General features: G+C 46.8%; 1 protein-coding gene across 3 annotated transcripts in view; it reads right to left on the reverse strand.

Moving 5' to 3' along the window:
• The window catches only part of CACNA1E (calcium voltage-gated channel subunit alpha1 E), a 281,976-nt gene that overhangs the window by 119,757 nt on the left and 144,225 nt on the right, over nt 1-17,994 (reverse strand). For all 3 annotated transcript variants that reach the window (XM_036272405.1, XM_036272404.1, XM_036272403.1), the window contains exon 7: nt 14,236-14,339. In XM_036272405.1, coding sequence (XP_036128298.1) covers nt 14,236-14,339 — 104 coding nt within the window. The remainder of the gene's footprint in view (nt 1-14,235; nt 14,340-17,994) is intronic.

Below are 17,994 nucleotides of genomic sequence, written 5' to 3' on the forward strand. Positions count from 1 at the left end.
GGCACGCGGAGGGCGGAGATGTCAGGAAGAGCCAAGCCCTGCATTCCGCCTCTTTATCTCTGGAAAGGAGAGGAAGTTACTTAATCCACTAGTGAATCTCTCACTGCTGGTTAGCACAGAGGCACTTTGTCAGCCACCAAGTCAGTAGCAGGCGGTGTCCCACGTGAGTTGATAAATGCATTCGAGATGCTGTTGCTCGGGTACCTGCTGTAGCCCCACTGGCTGTAAACACCATTTTCAGCACAACGGACACTTTCCACTAGGGAAAAACACACGGCATGTCTCCCGTGGGGAACAGCTGTGCCAGCTGAGAAAGGACATCCACGTATTTGACACAGAGGTCAGACCCATGCAGACTACCAGGGTCTGACAGCTCAAGTCTGGTGTTCTTTATCCAAGACGAGTCAGAGCTACTATTCAAAGCTTGTTCATGTTCTTCCTAACATTGACCACGATATTGTTATTTGCTTGTCTAGTCATGTGTTTTCTGTCTTAGCCATCAGAATATGAACCTCATGGGGACGAGGGGCCACATCTTCTTACCCACTTTCAAACTCAGATTGTTCAACATACAGGTGGCTCAGTAACTGTTGGCCAACAAAATATGTTAATAATAACGTGAGTATTTTTCCCACTTAACTACCTCTACTTATTATTTTTTTATTAATTAATTTATTTTTGTTACAGATGTTTCTCCTCCCCCCCCCCACTCAATCTCCCCTCCTCTTCCCTCCCCGCCCTGTTCCCAGCTTTGTTGTCCATGCCCATTGTTCATGCACACATGCATATAAGTTCTGTGGTTTATCTCTCCCCCACCACCCCCTCTTCTGGGGATTGTCAGTCTGTACCCCACTTCCACATCTCTGGGACTACCCTATTGCTCAGACTGTTATGTTCATTATATTCCACAAATAAGTGAGATCACATGATACTTGTCTTTCTCTGCTTGGCTTGTTTCGCTTAGGATGATACTTTCCAGGTCCCTCCATGTCATCTCAAAGGATGAGAGATCTTTCTTTCTTACAGCTGCATAGTACTCCATTGTGTATATGTACCACAGCTTTTTGATCCATTCGTCTACTGATGGACACTTGGGCTGTTTCCAGATCTTAGCTATTGTAAATAGTGCTGCTACAAACATGGGGGTACATATATTCTTTCTGATTGGTGTTTCAGGATTCTTAGGGTATATTCCTAGAAGTGGGATCACTGGGTCAAATGGAAGTTCAATTTTTAATTTTTTGAGGTAACACCATATTGTTTTCTATAGTGGTTGCACCAATCTGCATTCCCACCAGCAGTGTATTAGAGTCCCCTTTTCTCCACAACCTTGCCAACACTTGTTGTTTGATGATTTGTTGATGGGGGCCATTCCGACAGGTGGAGGTGATACCTCATTGTTGTTTTAATTTGCATCTCTCTGATGATTAGTGATGTTGAGCATTTCTTCATATGTCTCTTAGCCATTTGTATGTCCTGTTTGGAGAGGTGTCTATTTAGTTCCTCTGCCCGTTTTTTAATTGGGTTCTTTTTTAACTACCTCTACTTTAAAAAATTATCTTGGCCCAGCAGGTGTGGCTCAGTGGTTGAACATCCACCCATGCACCAAGAGGTCGCTGGTTCAATTCCAGGTCAGGTCACATGCCCAGGTTGTGGGCCCAATCCCTAATGGGGGGCATGCAGGAGGTGGATAATCGATATTCTCTCTCATTGATGTTTCTCTCTCTCCCTTTCCTTTCCTCTCTCTCTTAAAAAAAAAAATCAATAAAGAAAAAAAAGTATCTTGTGTCTTCTTCCCTCAATTGTTGGCTGAGGTATAAATGTCTGGTAATAAGATCCTTGCTCTCTTGTATTATATTTGATCACTGGGTAACTTGGTCTAAAGGAAAAGTATTGTGACAACCTGGTGGCCAGATGAGGAGGTACTTCTCCGTGTACAGCACAGCAGGTCTTGGGTGGGGGGGCAGTGGGGAAGGACCACACCCCCTTTTACTGATGTTCCAGTCAACTCTGGTGAGGACTAGGGGCCTCCTCTGGTGTGGTCAACTTCAGCTTAAGGACTTGACAGCTGGGAAGCAGATTAGTCGCCAAGCTTAGCTTAACATGGGTAAGAGTGATGGGGCCCCTTCAGCAGACTTTGGGATCCCTCCTGTTCCCCCAAACAATCTCGATAGCTGTCCATTTCCTGGGTTCTCTGTGAAGCATGGCTTCCCGGTGGTCTCCAGAATTTGCTTCTTCAACAGGAAACAGTGATTTCACTATTTTTACTACATGAGGACTGTTTGGGATGCAGTGATAACACGGTGTTGAGGACATACCTGACATCAAGGGGAAAACAAGAACTTTTCATCCTACTACACCTCGAACAGCATCAGAACTGAGCAGCGAGGAATGCCAGGCACCCAGTATATAACCACGCTGTAAAGATTGTGATTATCAGCTGGGGAAATTGGAAGGTATTATTTCAGCCACCTCCGTGTGCACATGTCTGCAAGTGCACAGGAAACATGTCTAATTATAGGGGCTATGGGCTATAAGCGCAGAATGAAGCGAGGCTCTAACTATTACGAATTTCCATGTGGTGAAGTCAATTACTAGGAGATCCTACAGACCAGAAAGAGAAACGCAGGTTCAAGCAAAAAAATTTCTTCTAATCTCGAAAAGCCCAAGACTGTGCCATAAGAGCTACAGTGAAGTGAACATACGGGACGCATTATGGCAAAAAAGAAGAAAGAAGGAAAGCCAATAAATGCCCCCCTCAAATAGCAACGGTTTGATTACACTGGGTCACGTCCATCTACTGATAATGACAAGCGATTCCTTGTTCTCCTCATAACAGAGAAGGTCTAAGCACGAGTCATTTCTTGACACCAGCAAAATAATGGAGTTCTGCTATAGTAACCTTGCTCAGCTCTCAACTAAGATTAAACTTGGGCTGTGGGGGAATAGACCCATTGAAAACAACGCCCAAAATTCAGGAAAATTTCTGACGAGTATAGACACCCACGTATTGGGTGGCCTTTGAGTCGTTCATTGGAAGGTATCTACCGGGAGCCAATGGGGGCTGTTGATTATACTTGCTAAGTCCTGGGAAAGGGAAGGTGAGCACACAGTGGTACCTCCTGCATAAGCTCTAAAAGGGGCAGAGAGCTCCACAAAGAACTATACAATAAGACACGTGCTCCAACAGAGGACGATGGGCAGTGTGAAGAGAACACAGAGGAGGAAACGTAAGGAGAATCTGACCTCGAAGAGGAGTCAGTTCCCGTCCAATAGGCAGGTGCATGGAGGGGGTTGTGAGGTTGGTTATTTCTAGGCAACAGCAACAACAACAACAAAAATGGAGGCGTGTGTACCCGAGAAATGCAGGACCAGAGTGTGTGGGGGGCTGACGGACAGGGAACGTGGGGCCGAGGCTGGAAAGGAAGGCTGAGCTGAGCTTTGAGAGGTCATACAAGGCAAGGACCCTTCATTCAGATTCTTCAATCAAATGAGGATAATAGAAGCTAGCAGGTGAAGCTGTGTTTGTGATTATTCTGTTTGCTTTAAAGTCTGTTAGAATACAAGTTAAGTCTATAGTCATCATTTCTACCCACCAGATGTTCGGGTTTTGTTGCTGTTGTTATTTTGCTTTTCCTGAGAGTCTACTGGTCCATAATATTTTTTTAAAATGTGATTTACTGAATAATCAATGTCTTAAAATTTCAACATAAATTTGTGGTACTTCTTAACGTTCATTATGCATTATTAGTTAATGTTTTAAGCTAGCTGGTGAGGATGTGGAAAGGTTGGAACTTTCACGTATTGCTGGCATACAGTAGCATGGTCCAGCCCCTCTGGAAAACAGATCGGCGGTTTCTTATAACTCTAAACATGCACTTACCACGTGACCCAGCCACTGTCCGCTTGGGCATCTATCTCAGAGGGAAAAAAACTTACGTTCACACAAAAACCTGTACACAGATGTCCAGAAAACAACCCAAATGCCCTCAAAGGGGTGCATGGTTGAAACAACTGTGGCACATGCACGGAACCGTATTCAGAAACCAACCGGAATTAGCTCTTGAAACATGCAGTGACCTGGGTGGATTTCAAGGGAATTATGCTGAGTGGAAAAAAGTCCATTCCAAAAAGTTGCACACTGTACGATTCCATTTATATAAGATTCTGAAAATGACAAGATTACAGAGATGGAGAACAGATGAGTGGTTACCCGGGGTTGTGGGAAGTGGGTGGAGAAAAGTTAAGTGTGATTTATCAAGAGTTAGCATAAGGAAGTCCTGTGACGGACCAGTTCTGCATCTTTATTGTAGTGGTGGTTACAGAAATCTATAATAAAATTGCATGGAACCCCCCCCCCACACACACACACACAGGCATCATGCATGCATGCACACATGAATAAGCTCTGTCAATTTCCTGGTTGTAGCACTGCATTAGAGTTAAGCAAAATGTTACCATTGATGGAAACCAGGTGAAGGGTACGAGATCCCCCTACATGTTTTGTGCTTTTTTTGGCAACTTCCTGCAACTCTGTCATTATTTCAAAATAAAAAATTTTTTAAGCCGTCCAGGTCCTCCACATTGCCAACCTCCACAGGTATTTTTTTAGTCATCTTTGTATCAGATCCCTATGACTCATTCAGCATTTGGGTTTTCTCAGTCTTTTCTGAACCCCTGTACTTCTTCGTCCTCCGTGGCGTGACGCTGTCTCAATATCCTCCTGACCAATCTGGATATTCTAACTCTTTAGTGATGAGTGTTTCTAGAAATCTCTGTGGACCATCTTACCTATTTTTACCATTTTCTCTATCAAATGTGACAGTGCCGCATCTCCCTCCGTTCCTACAACAGAGACACTGGCTGATCCTGTCTATTTGTTTGGCCCTCTGGGACCTCAAAGTCTCTCTGAAATTGAACACATCTTCCTCCCAGAACAAGAGCTGTATTCCTTTGTCTATTGTTCATCTCAGTAAATGCAGCCAAAGTCCTGCAAGACACTCACAACTGAACCTGGGGTCTACGCCGGAATGACCCTCCCTCAGCCACTACGCCGATCGTCAGCACGTCCTGACCTGCCCGCACCCTGCAGTCCGCACACGCTTCCCTTCAGCTCTCAGAGCTTCTCGGCCTCGCGGCCGCAACCAGAACTTTCCTCTAGTCTATTAGCAAATCAACCCCACTGGTTACCTCCTTTCTGAATCCTCTGCAGAATCCATTGAAAATTCAAAACTCACTCAAGTTTTGTTCTTACTAAGGAATTAGGGCAGGCAGAGTATTTTTATTTTCACAAATTCAAATTTGTCAATTGCTTCCTCAAAGAATGGCTTATTGATCTGTATCACGCTTAGGAAGGACTTCCTCCTTGGAGACTTCTTTTAATGTCCACAATCTCTTTGGATGCTTTTATGGTTTAGTTTTAAATTTTTATGTACTTGTTCCACCTGCAATTTATTTTGGTATAAAATATGAGAAATGGGAGTCAATTCATTTCTTTTCTTTCCATGTGACTGCCTATTAATCAATACCATTCATTAAATAATTTACCTTCACTACCTTGAAATGCCACATATATATGATAAATTCCCATATACAGGGTGGCGCAAAAGTAGGTTTACAGTTGTCCCTATGGAAAATAATACTTGATAAAGAATAATACAAGAATAAACTCTGTGTTTTGTGTACTCACAACTGTAAACCTACTTTTGCCCCACCCTGTATATATTTGTCTCCCTTTGGTCCTCCTAGTCCTACAGCGTACCACACTGTTTCAATGACTGTAGCTTTAGAATATATTGTACTACTTGTAGAAAAAGTCCCTGTTCCTCACTGTTCTTTCTAAAAAAAATGTCCTGGCTATTCATACTTATATTTCCAGATAAATTTCCACTTAGTAAAGTAAAAGTCTTATCTGTGTTTATTAATATTACAGACGACACTCAGAGGAATAGACATGTTTGTGAACTGAAGTATTCCTTTTCGAGAACAGAGCTTGTGTTCCCATTTCCCTAGAAGAGAACATACGAGCCCTGGACTCTCCGCACACTGGGCCTCCAGCTGCATGCGGACGGGGTTTGTTTGCTTTCCTCGCTGCTGTCCTCCTTGCTTCTAGAACACTGTGTCGCACACATAAAAGCGAATACCTGTTTGTTGAAAAACTGAACAAAGGAACACATAAATGATGCTATTATTTAGGCAGTAGGAAGCCATTATAAATAATTAAGGTACAGAAATTGTGTAATTAAATGTCTAGTTTGTAAAGACGGCTTTGGTCATGAAGGCAGGCTGGCTTCACACAGGGAGAACATTTAAAGAGACAAATGCTAGTCCTGGGTACAGCGCATGAAAACTTTCCTTTTTTCTAAATATGTTTTTATTGATTTTTTAGAGAGAGAAGGGAGAGAGAGAGACACGTCGATGTGAGAAACATCGATCGGCTGCCTCCTGCACGCCCCCTACTGGAGATCCAGCCTGCAACCCAGGCATGTACCCTGACCAGGAATCGAACTGGGACCTCTCAGTCCATGGGAGGATGCTCAATCCACTGAGCCACACCAGCCGGCAGTTCATGAACCCTTTCAAAGGTGGAATCAGTAGGTCTTGATGAGCAATTAGATACAGAGAATAAGTGAAAAGAAAGTATGAAGATTAATTAAAGTTACTATCTAGGATAAGAATGTGATAAAAGATGAACAGAGGAAGAATACGGGAGACCGTGGGTGTGATCAGAGGTGGGGCAGGAGACTGAGACAATGACTTAAACGGGGACATCCTGCGGGTGAAACCCCTGAGGGGCATCTAAGCGAAGATGCACTCTTTAGAGCATAGTAGCAGACAGGTGACTAAAATCCAGGTCTCTCTGGTAGCAAAGCCACCTTCTTTTTTTTTTTTTTATCCTCACCCGAGGATATTTTTTCCATTTTTTGTTCAGATAGAGTGGGAGGGAGAGAGAGAAACATCGACGTGAAAGGGACATATCCAGTGGCTGCCTCCCGCACGACCCAACCTGGGCCAAACTACAACCGGGGACAAACTGCAACCGAGGTACGTGCCCTTAGCGGGAACCGAACCCGGGTCTCTCTGGACCGCAGGCCGACGCTCTAATCGCTGAGCCAAACCAGCCAGGGCAAAGCCACCTTCTTAAGCATTACTTCATATTGTATTCTTCTATGAAGTAAATATTAGCTCCTCCTCTAAAAAGCAGGGCTCTTCAAATGGGCTGAGCTAATGACTGAAACCAATCCCAGGAGCTTGGGGGAGGTTCTCAGGCGGAAGCTTGGGAGATGACTGGTTGGCAGTGGGGGGTGATCACCCTAGAGGGAGAGGAGAGAGTCTAGGCTGGAGGCAGGGAGATCCCCAGGGGCAGCAGCCGAGGAGAGAGGCCGAGAAGCAATGAGGGGGGAAGAACACTGGAGGGGGGTGCAGAGGGTGGGCCACATCCGGGAGGTGTCGCCGGATGGATCCCGTGACTGGGTGACTAGTGGGTGTGTTCGGGAGTACAGTGGGGGTGGAAAGAAGACAGAAGTCTCTTGACTGCTGCTAGATTCCTGAGTGGAGCTACGAGGTGCTGAGGAGGAACACAGAACAAAGGTCTGTCTCCAGCTCCAGCTCCTCCTCTTCCCCTGGCGTGCTGCTCTCGGGAGGTTTTCCATTCCCTGGACGTACTCGTAAGCAGTCCCTGGCCTGCCTGTCCCTACGCCAGTGTGGGGACAGACCGAGTGCTCCCCCAGCCTACCTCCTCCCCAGAAGCCCTGGGAGCAGCAGGGAGGGGTGGACAGTTCAGGGTCGTTCCTCCTGCCCCGAGCACCTGACCCGCTCCAGGACGTGCCTGTGCAGCCTGTTTGTTTTCATGGAGACAGGACGCTCTGCTTCTCCTCAAAGCTAAGCCCGCGGTTTCCATCAACTCCCACTTCCTCTGAGACAAGGACAATGCTGCAATGCCCCTGTGCACACTCCTCTTTAAATACACTGAAGCCGACAAACTCATCTCGGAGCCTTCCTCCCACCCACACCCATGGCCCTGGGACGGCTGCCTCGGCCACTTCCACCCGTGGTGTCCAGTGGGCATGGCCGCTGGCGTCCCCTCGCACCTGACTCTCCTTGTCACTCGCCCAGTACAGGGGTGCCTGCCTTCATTGCCTCCTCTCTGCCTTGGGACAGCCTTGGACATGACATTCAAACGGCCTGAGCTCACTGGGGGCACGTCCTCTGGAGACAACACCTTCAGAGCTTGTCCCTGGCTTTCTGGAGCAACTCCCAACTCGCCCTTCCCCAAGGAGAAAGCCCACTCCCCCTCCAGAGGCACGTGAAGCCAGACCAAGCAGAAGAGAGAGCGTGTCCCCCCACCCCGGGACACGGGACCCTCGCAGACACCAGTGGAGAGCCCTCCGCATCTGTGTCGAGCATCAGAAGGTGGAACAGAAACCTGGACGGAAACGGTTCAGGGCAGCCTGTGAGCCCCTGTTGTTAACACCCCTGTAAATGTCACCATTCAGTAGCACCAGCTGTTGCCAGCTGCTGTGGTCACTGCCGAGGCTTCCCCAGAAGTGCTAAGGAGGCAAATGTCACTTCAGCTCAGCTTCCTCTCCCAACCCCAGGAGCTGACGGCCTCGCGACGGGTTTGAACCAAACATGACAGGCTGCCGCTGCTCAGATGACAGCCACCCAGACCTAAGCGGTGGAGGAAACCAAGGTCATTGCTCTCTAATGCTCTCTAAGGAGCCAATGGCTGCTCCGCGCCCGACCCTGGGCCAGGTGACCTCTGCTTAGGAGAGAGACACTGCTCTCCGGTTACATGGAGGAGGGAGCAGGCTCAGAGCAACCAGCCCGAATACACAAGGCTAGTAAGGGCAGCGGTAGGTTCTCCCCATGACTGCCAGGTGCCAGCTTTCCCACCCGGAGAAGGACACAGGAGGAATGAAGACACCGTTCCAAACCGGCGTGGCTATGGTCAGAGCCGGGACTTGTCCCGCAGGGCAGCGCTCGGTCCATTTCCTGCTCCGTGAACATCCATCTGGGACCCGCCCTAGAGTCTGAGCTGGAAACCGAGGACCTGTGAGCACAGCACCTGCTTCCTCACTCTTCAGACTGACTTGAATTTTCTAAGCTAGAACATGGACACACTTAGGAAATGAGTAATGATCAAGAACAGCAGGTGAGATCACACCAACCAGAGATGCTCCCCGCAGTGAAAACATGAAGAAGTGTGTGGTCAGCTCCCGGGCAAGCAGCCCCTGAGGGCCTAGAGCTGCCGGGACAGGGACAGGCTGCGGAGGGAATCGCCCAGAGCCCTGCTCGGGCAGGAAGCTGGCAATAGTGCTCAGCGAACGGGTGACTACAGAGAAATCCCATAACGTCTTACCACTCTACACACTTTTAAGAACTCCTTCACAGTCCTGTTTTTCCTTCACAACCATTTCATAAGGCACCATGGGCTCATAGTCCCCATGGATGGACATGGCTACCCCCTCCTCAATCCTACGCAGTCTGGTCTCTTCCTGTGCTAATCCTTCCCCCACAGACGCCAGATCAACGAGCTTGTATCTTCCTCCTCTAGTGCGACACCTTTTTGAATGTGCAAGTTTTACTTTTCAACTTAATTTCTATTTTCTTAAAGTAATTCATGGTAAGTTTTAAATTCAAATATTTTAAAAATACTCATAATGAAAAAATAGCAGCTCACCGCCTCCCCCACCCGTCTCTGAATCTCACTCCCCAGAGGCAAGCACTGAGAATCCTTCTACCTGTCTCTTCTGGTATTCATTTCCAGTTTTCAAAATATTACACATACACCACTTCCATTTCTTTGTCTTTCAATTTTAGATATTGCTTAAAGACTCCCTTATTGTGGAATCGAAGATTAGTCTTTGGCAGTCACTCCCCCTCCCCACGTGCCTGTCCCCGTCCCTCTCAGCAATGATAGCACCATCGGGGTACCTCAAAGTCCAGTTTGACAATGAAAATGTGGGTGACATTTCTGCCTCGAGGACTTGCTGTGCTTCTTCTCCTTTTGTATTTTGTGGAATTAACCTTTGATCAGGGGGTCCATGGGTATACAAATATATATATATAGTCATATATATTTTGTTATTTGAGTGTATGTATACATACACACATATATCTATATATCTATATCTATATCTATATCTATATCTATATCTATATCTATATATATATATATATATAGTTTTGATAAAACCATGAAACTCATTTGAATACACTACCCATCAGGGAATATATTACTTTCATTTTTTTTCTTAAAGAAAGCAGCTCTCTGTCATCCTACTCAAATCCGATCCCACTTCTCTCGCGGCCTCTGACAGCTTTCGTCCTAGACTTCCTTTTCCCTCATCCTGGGGACCCCCTTTGCCCCTCTCCTCCATTAAGTCCCTTGTTTCCCTGAGTATCATGTCCTTCTCTTGATTCAATAACTGCTTTATTTTAGTGACTCACATTCTCCAGTAACTTCAGAAGGAGTGTCTGAAAATATTACTATTCCATCCTCACACATAATTGGTTGCTATTTTGGTCGGGTATAGAATTCTGTCCTGGAAATGTTTTCTTTCAGAAAGTTTTAGGGACTTCTCTACTGGTTTCTAATTTTCACTGTAATTTAGAAGTCCAAAGCCATTCTAATTCATAATTCTTTGTACATAAAATCTATCCCCTTCCCAATCACCAGAAGCTTTTAGAATATTCCCTTTACCCAGATGCTCTGAAATTTCATGATGACTCATCTTGATATGGTCTCTTTTTATTAGTTATGCTGAATGCTCAGTAGACATTTTTATTACACATTTTCCCCTTTTATCTCCATATCCACCTCCCATCTTCCTGCCCTAAAACTACGATACAATATAGACATGTCTACTTTTTATTGAATGCATTTTTTATAAACTGTTGTGTGCATGTATTTCTATTTCTATAAGTCATATATCACACTGTTTCCTTCTTGTTTTCACTGAACTCGGTGTTTGTAGGACACTCTATGTTGCCATGTATACATGGTGTTCATTGCTCCTAAGTGCTACACAGTGCATCACAGAGTACATCCAACAGTTTTCCATCCACTCTCCCAGTCACGGATGGATACTCGGTTTTCTCCAGCTCCCCACCAGCAAGAAATAATGCTGGAAAGAGTATCCTCACACACATCTTAACCGCTCTTTTAATCTGGAACTTATTAGTGCTGGGAATGTTTTTGGTATTTTTCTTTGTTAATTTCTTCTTTTGCATTTTATGTAACCTTATTAGTTGAATGGCTGGCCTACCCTCTGACTTTATTTTCTTTATGATTTCATCAATTTTATATTCCAGCCATTCAGTATCTTTTATTTTTATTACACAATTTTTTTACATTAATTTATTTTACATTAATGTAAATTTTACATGAATTATTTTACATTAATGTCCAAGAATTCTTCTTAACTGCTAAGTCTTTTCTCTTTACAGCAATCTGTTACTTTGTGGATAAAATTATTTCTTATCTGTTGCTGCTGATACCAGCTACGCTTTTTAAAAGTTACCTTCTGCCCTCTGCATTGTTCATAGTCCCTCAAGTTCCTTTTTTTCTATTGATTTTTGTTTCTGTCCTTATATCAGACATTTTTCTTACATGACAGTGATCTCGAGCTGTGTGTTCATATTTAAGGGCAAGATGCAAAGGACTTGCTGGGAGCTGTGTGCACGGTTGAGGTTTGTAGAATGGGGAGTGTAGTGCCACCATCCCCCACCAAAAACAAACAAAAAAGATATGTCCATATCCAAATTCCTGGAGCCTGTGACTCCTCCCTTATTTGGAAAAGGGGCCTTTGCAGACATAATTAAGGTAAAAATCTTGAGATGAAGAGGTCATCCTCAATTATCCAGGTAACCTTGAGTCCAATGACAAATGCCCTCATAAGAGAGGGACAGACAGAAACGAAGGTGGGAATGTGACCACGGGAATGTGACCACAGAGGCGGAGACCAGAGTGGCACAGCCGCGAGCCACGGAATGCCTGCAGCCACCAGAGGCCGGGAGAGGAAGGAAATAAATGCTCCCCCAGAGCCCTTGAAGGGAGCACGGCCCTGCTAGAGTTTGGACCCCGACCTCCAGAATGTTAGAGAATTAATTTCTCTCACAGTTTTAGGCCACCAGTTTGTGGTAATTTGTCTTGGCAGCCCTAGGAAACTAATATCGTAAGCCTCACTAAGGGGATAGGTAGGAACCGGTTCTCTGGTCACCCTCAATGATCAGTAGACGTAGGTCTTTTCTCTTAAGCTTAATAGTTTCCCCACAGAGAAAATGAACCCCCACCGGCGCGCTGGGCTCCTGCCAGATGGCTCCAGTTCTGAGAGCCACGCAGCCGAGGTGGGAGGGAGGACTGAAACTCACTTTGTGCACTTCCCTTTCACCCCCTGTCCTCACCACAACGTGGGAACCGCCCCCCCAGAGGCGCCGATGTTACCGTTGCCAGCTTCTCCCATGCAGCCCCATGGGGAGTGAGACTTCTAAGTGTGGGGCGAAGCCTGGGAGTGGCGAATGCCTGCCAGCGCTGTGTAGGGGGGAGATCCGGGGTGCTGGGGAGAGGGCTCTAAGTGTTCCTGATACGGACTTTTGACCGATGCTCTTATTTTTAGCACCACCCAGACCCCAGGTCTCAGACATGCCTGATGCCTCTCCTTCCCGAGCCTCTCCAGGGCCCCGTGGGTTCTAGCACAACCCTCTTGCTTCTCTCTTGGCTTTCCTCACCTGAGGCAATTAAAGCCACCCCTGGGTCAGCGGCCGTGTGTTCCCTACCACCAAAACTTTGGTTGACATCTCTCATCTACTGTCATTTCTTCTCCTGTTCTTTTTCTCACAGTGTCTGTCTTAAATTTTACTTCCTGTCAGTAGTTACAAGAGATGACCATGTTGGTTCAATCTGCCGTGTTTAAACAGAACCATCTCACCTTATACATTTTCACTTGAAAAACTGATGCCACCCAGACAAGAAAGTTCAACTTTGCTTAGAAAAATACACGGTTCTCTAAAATTGAGCCCCGTTTTAGCCCTCCTAGAGCGAGATTTCCCAAAGTGTGATTTCTGCGCCGATTCAGTTCGGTTGCATTATGATCAACCCACTCTCCATGACAAGTCCCCTTTCTTCATCTTTGGTTATGGTATGGCGCTCCCCTTCCTGGTATGTTTATGCCCATGTTTTCCATTTTATCTTGTTACATACATAACCACAGAACCAGCTCAAACTGGTCTTAACCTGTTTTTACAAGACCTGGAACCAGAGTTGAAACCATGGACACAGCACTTCTGAGAAACACCTGTGAGCCTTGAACTGCCTCCCCACCCCCAAACCAAAGGAACCCTGGAACCCTTCTAGAAGAGAAGGGCCCGCTGTCCAGGGCTACCTAGTGCTGAAACCTCTCAAATCTTGCCCCAAACCTCCAATTGGGGAGACAGATTTGAGACTTGCCTCCTGTCTCCTTCCCAGTCAACCTCGAAATAAAAGCTTTTTTTTTTTTGCTTTTGCTTGTCTCAAAAGCCAGTGCCATAGCAGTGGCTTCTACGCATGTCAGGCAGCGAGTCCTTGCTTAGTAACACATATTTTATATTCCAAGCAAAATCTCAATTCTTCACAAAACCATCTTTGGTAACTTCAGACGATATAGATTCGTCCCTTCCCCAAAATACAAATTATCTGTATCTTATATCAGTCAGTAAAAGAAGTCCCATTCCCTAGCTGTTTCGAGTGTCTGTGTTGCCCTCTCTATAAAACAAGGTCCTTAAAGGCAGGAGTCGGGACGTATGCATCACATGCTCCTTACAAAGCCCCCATGGCACTGGCCATTGAGTCCTGGCTGATTGAGGCACTCAGATCCGAGCCTCAAATGTGGGATCTGATGCCCAATACATGCTAAAGAATCTTCTGAGGGTAGAGCCTGTGTCCTATTCCACTTTCTATCCCTAACAACCAGCACCGAGTTTGACACTGAAGGTCTATGGCTGCTAAGTAATTAAGTGAATTAAATGAATTCTCAGTAGATACTGTGTTCAATGTTGTAGCTGGTCTAAAGTTTGTTCTTTCTTCCTAAAAATAATAAGACAGTTCACTACTGCATTCGCAACACCAGGAACACCACGAGGCACACGGGCTGCTCAGTACATGTTGTCCACCTGAAGCTTCAATGAATGGATCCGCCACGAGGCAGGGACACCCGTGTGCGGCCAGAAAGAGGTTAAAAGGAAAGTGTGGCTTACCCAGACAGCACTCCCAGGACGAGGTTGAGAACAAAGAAGGATCCAATGATGATGAGGGGGATGAAGTACAGCCAATTCCAGGTGGCTCCTAAGGCATCATTGGTCTGAAAGAAAGAAAAATGGTTCCTCAATGATTCATCAAAACCAGGTGCCAGCTGAAGGCCTCTCGTCTTGCAGCTTCCCACGCAGGGCGACGGGCTCAGCACAGGCAGCGCAGCTGGACAGTGCCTGGCCCCGCTCCCAAACTGGCGCGACTGGGTTAACGCATTCGCCCACATGCGTGGTGGAGGACACCCTGAGCTGGCATAGTCTCACACCCTCACTTAACAGAGGAGAGAACAGAACGCAGAAAGGTCAACTACTTTTCCTAGATCACACAGTCGCTGGTTTTCTAGTGTTTGATGATGCGGGTTCTGGTTTCTGCGTGCGGAATTGGATCGATTCTCTAAAAGACCGGGGCAGGCTGTGTCCATCACTCTACTCCACAGGTGCTGGCCGAGGCCTTGATGGGGTTGCTTGGGAAAAATCAGGGTCACCCGCCTCCTGCTCGGCCTTGACTTGGCCTCTGGCTTTCCGAGCTCTGGTTTGCTTTCTTCCGTCACAGACCCAAAGTGCTGAGCTGGCCCAGGCCTGGCTCCAGCAAGGCTCTGGACAGAACAAGGAATAAATCCCTCACTCTCTTTCTAATACTCACACACAGTGACCTGAAAAATGCATGCATTTCCATATCCTAGATTCTTATACCACCAGTTAGAGGCGAGGCCCTTGAGCGGCGGGGAGCCGAGGAACAGGGCAGCACACGGCTCAGCCGGTGGGAGCTACTCTTCCAGAACGTCTCACTAAGCCCTGGAAACGGAGTTTGGGAGCCTGCTGAAAAGCCCTCTAACACTCGAGCCTCTCAACTAGGCTTCTCCTTGATCTCCCTCCAAATCTTTTAAAATAGTCTCCTTGGATTGCATTTTACACATGCAGGGCTTGGAAATTCTCCCCCCACCACACACGGAAAACTTTAACACCGGCTCGAAATAATTTCTGGAAAGACATTTTATCCCCAGTTCACTGGAGACAGAGGCATCCAAGCCAGATGCCTGGCCCCAAGTTCGCCTGCTCAGTTAGCGAAATGAAGCGGTGAACTCAGTATTTCTGTGGCAAAGTGTCCTGTGATTCTCCCATCCACTGAATGTGGCAAACAGACGTTGATTCACGGCACGCGTGCTTCCTGTGGACGCCTGTGGTTTTCTCCCTTGTTCTTCTCCCAAGTCACCTCGTTTTCTTTCTGCCTCCCATTCAAATAGGTCCCTCCACAGACAGCCTCCCACTGGTTGTTATGGCAGCCATCACTGTACAGGAGATTTTTCTATTAAAAAGAGCTTTTGAGCCCTGGCTGGTTTGGCTCAGTGGTTAGAGAGCATTGGGCTAAGGACCAAAGGGTCTCGGGTTCAATTCCCAGTAGGGGGCATGTGCCTGGGTTGCAGGTTTGATTCCCAGGCCCGCTGGGGGTCGTGCAGGAGGCAACCAATGTGTCACTCTTGCATCGATCTCTCTCTCTCTCTCCCCCCCACCCCCTCACCTTCTCTCCTTCCCTTCCACTCTATCTAGAAAGCAATATTCTCAGGTGAGGATTAAAGAAAAAAACAAAACAAAAACAGCTTTTGAGGCAAGCACTTTGACCAAACTTGTGTCTTTTTTCCCTCCACTGTTCAGAGAGAGATGATTGCTAATGAAGCAGAATAAAAGTTAAACACAAACACTTCCTGAACTGGATGGGACAAAGGCAGGGCCTTGCTAATTTCTGTGTCTAAGATGTCACTCTTTGGGGTGACCAGGTGTGCTCAGTTAAAGGTAAGCAGGGAAGATGTGGGCCAGACCTCAGAGAAAAGTGCCCGATTCAAATATGAAGAACTAGACGCCAAGGGACTTCAGGGCTTTTCATGACATAGGAGACTGGTTTTCTCTGACATTGTTGACACACAGGCCTTCCTGGGAGCCAAAGGTAGACTGAATGATACAAATACAGCTAACGCTGCCTTTTTTTATTTTTCTATTTTTTTATCCTCACTCGAGGACTTTTTTTTTTGTACTTATCTTCAAATAGAGTGGGAGGGAGAGAGGGTGGAAGAGAGAGAGAAAAACATCGATATGAGAGAGAGAGGCCATCAACTGGTTGCCTCCCGCATGACCCTGACCAGGGTCGTGGACAAACTGCAACCGAGGTACCTGCCCTTGGCCGAAATTGAACCTGCAACTCATTGGTCCACGGGCCGACGCTCTAACTACTGAGCCAAATCGGCCAGGGTGCTAACTCTGACTTTATTCATGGTTATAAATGCAACATTTTGTAAAACGAGTTAGCTCGACGGTTCACCAGCGGTGCTCAGATGGACAAGTTCCCTTCTCCCTGTGGCTTTCTTGGTTGGCCGCCCTCAGACTTCTTTGTCATCAAGGACTGAGTTGGCTCCCAGCACCCGGATCAGGGCTCCATTGCCGATAAACATTAGTCGGTGTCAGTGATGGCAATGATGACATTGTGACCTTTAAAGTGTCACTGCCCCAGCGTCTGGAATCTGCTTTCCAATCCTAGAAAATCCCGACGGTGGTCTTTTTATTCAGTGTGTTGTGAGAATGCTTTGGTTTGGCTGTAACCTACACTAAGGCAAGAACCTAAACGGTCTGCTCATTTCTGTACCTGGCACCTAACAAAGTGTTTGGCACATAGCTGCTCAGTTAATCAATAAACAACCACATTTTGAATAAGACGCTTCTCGTGTTTGAAATACACTCCAAAAAAATCGTTCTGCTATCCTCCTCTCCATCTGTGCAGCTCTGTCTGAATTGCTAAACAGAAAAAGAAGAAGTCATCCACTGTGGCACTGGGGCCTGATGGATGAACAAAAGAGGAGGAAGGGGAGAGAGGGAGAAGAGGGAAACCTGGGAGGACCCCAGCAACCAGGCACGACGCCCTGAGAGGCTGTTGGAGTTGACTGACAGCTTAAAAGGTTCTTCTGGAGAAAGCATCTTGACAGCCCAGAGATTACTCACAAATCTTTTTTTTTTTTTTTTTTTTTTTTTTTTTTTTTTATCCTCACCCGAGGGTATTTTTCCATTTTTTGTACAGATAGAGTGGGAGGGAGAGAGAGAGAGAAACATCGACGTGAAGGGACACATCGAGTGGCTGCCACCCGCACGACCAACCAGGGCCGGGGACAAACTGCAACCGAAGTACGTGCCCTTAGCGGGAACCGAACCCGGGTCTCTCCGGACCGCAGGCCGACGCTCTAACCGCTGAGCCAAACTGGCCAGGGCTCACAAATCTTTTTAACAGACTTGCCGCCCCCTCTCCACACCTTTCTCCTGTCCCTCCCACCTTCCCTCCCCAGGTGGCCTCACCCTGGCGTCACCTGCCTGCTGTTGACTCAATGCCACGCCCAGTCCTGGGGGGCAGGGCCACATGCCCCAGCAGGAGGGGCCAGCAGAGGACTTCACACTTCCCTCCTCCGAAATGGCAAGGTTCTTTCTGATGCTAATTAGAGCTTCAATCTCCTTCTGATTCATCATTATTAAAACCTTGAAGTCGTCCAGTGTAGGAGAGACAACTACTGAAGCTTCTTCGGGGGATTATAAAAGAAGAACATGACCCACAACTCCCAAGGCGGCAGGTGCCCCGGGACCAGGGGGAGCATGGAAGTGTACACCACGCCCCTCCCTGCGAAGAAAGCTGTACACAGAGAGCCAGCCTCCCTTCTCACCGTTCACAGAACA

This window comes from Molossus molossus, unplaced genomic scaffold (assembly GCF_014108415.1).
Source record: "Molossus molossus isolate mMolMol1 unplaced genomic scaffold, mMolMol1.p scaffold_m16_p_20, whole genome shotgun sequence".
NCBI classification, from domain to species: domain Eukaryota; kingdom Metazoa; phylum Chordata; class Mammalia; order Chiroptera; family Molossidae; genus Molossus; species Molossus molossus.